Consider the following 4,449-nt stretch of genomic DNA (forward strand, 5'->3'; position numbering starts at 1 on the left):
ATCTCATTCTTCTCTCCAGGTATTCAAAACAGCTGTTCACCACCATCTCAAATCATCCCCCCATCCAAGACCATGATCTTTATCGACATACCCTAAATCCTGAGTGCCATATTCATCCTGTTCTCCCATTATTAGCATACAAACTTTGAGGCCCTGTTGTATGGAAGGTGGTGGTGTTGGGAAGAGGGGATGTCAGGTAGAGAGCAGAAAAAGAAAAGTGGAACCTTCACGCATCACGCATTGCAGTCAAACGAGGCGGGTGTGTGTGGATCGTGTACGTGTTTGTGAAGAGTTTAAACGAAAGTCGAAAGCTTTGGACATTTGTGCTCTCGTAATGTGCCGACAAGTCCTTTGATCCGATTCACAGCATTTTAAGCCATTGTAATCGATTTCCATAATTCACCAGGCAACGAGAAGGAACGATGCAGCAACGTGATATCGATGTGGCTGTCGGTCGCAGGTACAAGGTCGGTTCTAACCCTGTTGTAAACAAAGTCAGGTTCTTGGATAGATGGAGAACAGACAAAAACCGCACAGAGAACTTGTTCGTGATTTTCATTTATTCAGATATTTGATTACAGGAGGTGCGAGTGCAGAGAGATGGGACTGGGTCAATGTGGAGTCACGTCGGTTGATGGTGGCTGCGGGGTGGGGTATGGATGGAAGGAAGGAAGGAAGGAAGGAAGGAAGAGATGATGGATCATTCCAAAGGGAATTAATACTCAAACCACTTCCACTTCTCTCTGTAAAGTTCTTTAAAAATAAAAAATCCACTTTGTCATTGTGGGGTATTTTGTGTACATCGGCGACAAAAATAATTAAATTTAATCCATTTTTAAATTCAGGCTGCGACCCAACAAAACTCGAGGGGTGTGAATACGTGCTGAAGGTGGCACTGTACGTGCGTGTCTTCGATTTCACAAGTAAAACAGACAGACAGATACATACCACCCCTACCCCTCCCCCCCCCATCCCACAAAAAGGTGCCAGAGATGTATCAAATTGCCCGTTTCATGAAGATTAAAATTGACGATCGACAAGGAAGGATCTAACGTGTTACGGTGAGGGTAGACCAGGCAGCCGAGTCACAAAGCGATACGATTCGGTGTACGTGAAGGAATCATCGGTGCGAGGATGTGGTGCACTACCGGGAGAGGAAGCTGTTGCTGGCAGTGTGACATGGCAAGACCGATCCCCATTCCTGCACCAAACACGACCGGCCAGGTTCGTCCTGTCAGGCGAAAACACAGCAATCTTAGTCACCGTGTTAGGCGGGTACCGCAGCGGTCTCCGAGAGGGAATCGAGGACGGGCATCCTGACGTTGCGGGTTCAGATCTCGGGGAAGCCGGGAGGATTGAGGATCCGGATTGTACGCTTTTGGAACGAGGACGTGACTGTACTGCGCATAGAAACCCAGCAGGCCCATTAACGACCTTCAGCGTCGAGTCGATCTGCCTGCACCATCTGGTGAGTTCTATACGTGACGGATACCTTGCAATTGATCCTTGGCATCTTCACCACCTTTCCCATCGATGGCCATTTGCGAGCGTTGACCCAACATACGTGCCGTCACTCTCTGCGTTTGAGATGTATAGGAAGTAATCAAAGGAACGGGTTAATATTGTGTTTCCGTTTCACTTCCAATCACAACGTGCACGAAGAAAGGCACCGAAGAGCGCAATTATTTATTTAATCAGGTCCGCAGCCATGATGGAACCATGTTACCGCATCGGTTGGGCCACGCGGCACGTGCGGTCAGTTTGGTGATGCACGTCATGCACACTCCACCACCTGCACAGACTGTGACCTTTCACTTGGCACGAACCACAACCACCTTGGCCCCTCCACACGCCAACAGCTTTATGAGGAACGGCCGTTGCGAAGGTATTTGGCTCTTTTCGTCACGTGATCATCATCGTGGGAGGCGGTGCTGGGGTGCCCGATTCTCGATGCATGGCTACCTCGGTCACGGGCTTTGAAGGCGGAATCCATCTTTGGTATTTTACTCTCCCTCCCCCTTCCATGTTTCTTCTCCCCCTTTATAGGAATTCACTACCTTGGAAGAACGTCAAGTTGAGGTGTATAGTGAGCAGCTCGAGCATCGTTCCACCTTATCGTAGCGTTTTAACAAAACCACTTCTAACAACAACAAGCATGATAATAATTACAAATAATTAGGATGACCCCTCCCGGCACTCCAGTTAGTAGAATTCACTACCTTGGAAGAATGTCAAGTTGAGGTGTATAGCGAGCAGCTCGAGCGTCGTTCCACCTTATCGGAGTGTTTTAACAAAACCACTTCAAATAACAAGCATGATAATAGTATCTTAATAATAACTACAAATAATTAGGATGACCCCTCCCGGCCCTCCAGTAGGTAGAATTCACTACCTTGGAAGAATGTCAAGTTGAGGTGTATAGCGAGCAGCTCGAGCGTCGTTCCACCTTATCGGAGTGTTTTAACAAAACCACTTCAAATAACAAGCATGATAATAGTATCTTAATAATAACTACAAATAATTAGGATGACCCCTCCCGGCCCTCCAGTAGGTAGAATTCACTACCTTGGAAGAATGTCAAGTTGAGGTGTATAGCGAGCAGCTCGAGCGTCGTTCCACCTTATCGGAGTGTTTTAACAAAACCACTTTGAATAACAAGCATGATAATAGTATCTTAATAATAATTACAAATAATTAGGATGACCCCTCCCGGCCCTCCAGTTAGTAGAATTCACTACCTTGGAAGAATGTCAAGTTGAAGTGTATAGCGAGCAGCTCGAGCGTCGTTCCACCTTATCGGAGTGTTTTAACAAAACCACTTCGAACAACAAGCATGATAATAGTATCTTAATAATAATTACTAACAATTAGGATGACCCCTCCCGGCCCTCCCGTTAAGAGTGAGTGTTTCTATTTCATGTGAAAACACGTGTCCTCATGCCCTTGTTAACTCACGTTTCAAGAAGAGCAGGGAAATCGCTCCCCCGATGATAGCACCACCACCTGGATACAAACCACACACCGTCACACACCACAATGCAATCCAAGAAACCATTCGTACAAGGAAAGGTCGCGAATCAAACCTAATTTGAGGATGCCGTCGGCAGTGCAGCGATCCCAACGTTTACCCAGCTCGTCCTCCGACATATTGCTGTTTCTCTGAGAATGTCAGGATTCACTTCCGGTTCAACAAACCTTAACTTCCGATAACCGCCGTGAAGCTCACTGAAACTGTATAATAATAATACAATTACAAAATTGTTTTAGTTATACAATTACACTTTTATGTGTCGAATGCTTTAGCAGATATATAATCTACATCGAGAAGCTATGACAATAAATTATAACGGCAAATTAAATAATATATATAAAAAGGGAAATGAAGAGCACACAGTATCGCTTGTTCAATTGTTGTGATACACCTCCGTATCTGAATGAAGATCGAGGCGAAGCTTTACGGATATGATCGACGATACATGAGGAACAAAAAGTTCTCCACCGATGACGTCACAAGTCACATGGTTTGGCAGCGATGAGTTTTTTTTTTTTTTTGAAAAATAAACCTTGAAAAAAATCTTCTTTTCCAGAACGGCTGGACATATCGAGGGGAAACTTCACACACACACACACACACACACACACACACACACACACACACACACACACACACACACACACACACACACACACACACACACACACACACACGTGTTCATGAATAATTGATAGGTCACATGGTCTGGCAGCCATATTGGATTGAATGTAAATCATTAAAAAAAAATTATTTTCTGTTGAACCACTTAATCAATCAATGTGAAACTTCACAATTATTATCCAGTCGTGATGGGGAAGATATCTTTTAAATTCCAACCTGATCGGATGCATGGTCTAACAGCCAGAATTATTTAATTTTTTGATCTGGGTTCAGGAATTTTACTCAAACATGGTACAAGTATGTATGATGATGTAAGAATGTGGGCAGAAGCATATCTGGTGACGTTGCAAAGTCAAAAAGTGCTCTTCTTGTTGGTTCACGAGCGCCAGCCAGTGACCACGATATTCGTTATGTCTGTCTGTCTGTTGGGTCGCCGAAAGAGGTGAACCTTATTGTCAGTAATTCTGTCTGTTTGTTTGGATGTTTGTTCGTTTGTCATCAGCATAATTGGTAGTAAACGTGGGTGGATTTTGACCAAACTCGGGTGGTAGGTACATCTTATGACCTAGTGCTTTGGAAGTTGTGATGGTTGCTGGGGACGCTTTGGTTCCCTAGCAACAACCGAAAAACCTTCAAAATCGGTACCGTTCACGCGACATCAATTCCGAAAGCCATTATCCCACGTAGGGTTATGAAATTTGGCACAAATGATCTAGAGGTGATGCTATATCAAATATATTCCGGTTTTTGTGATATATGGAATACTTTACCCGCAGCGCCCCCTACAATTAGGG

General features: G+C 44.6%; 1 protein-coding gene across 1 annotated transcript; it reads right to left on the bottom strand.

Annotated features, from left to right (window-relative positions):
* Positions 1-542: 542 nt before the first annotated feature.
* Positions 543-3,228, bottom strand: MICOS10 (mitochondrial contact site and cristae organizing system subunit 10). Its single transcript, XM_085886766.1, has 4 exons — positions 3,084-3,228; positions 2,956-3,003; positions 1,149-1,231; positions 543-641 (listed from the first exon to the last, which is right to left on the bottom strand). Exons 1-4 carry the CDS (start codon positions 3,145-3,147, stop codon positions 612-614), a joined length of 225 nt encoding a protein of 74 aa, XP_085742892.1. The 5' UTR covers positions 3,148-3,228; the 3' UTR covers positions 543-611.
* Between the last annotated feature and the right edge of the window lie 1,221 nt (positions 3,229-4,449).

This window comes from Eptatretus burgeri, chromosome 6 (genome assembly GCF_056783735.1).
Source record: "Eptatretus burgeri isolate ZD-2024b chromosome 6, Ebu_testis_v1, whole genome shotgun sequence".
In the NCBI taxonomy this organism is placed as follows: domain Eukaryota; kingdom Metazoa; phylum Chordata; class Myxini; order Myxiniformes; family Myxinidae; genus Eptatretus; species Eptatretus burgeri.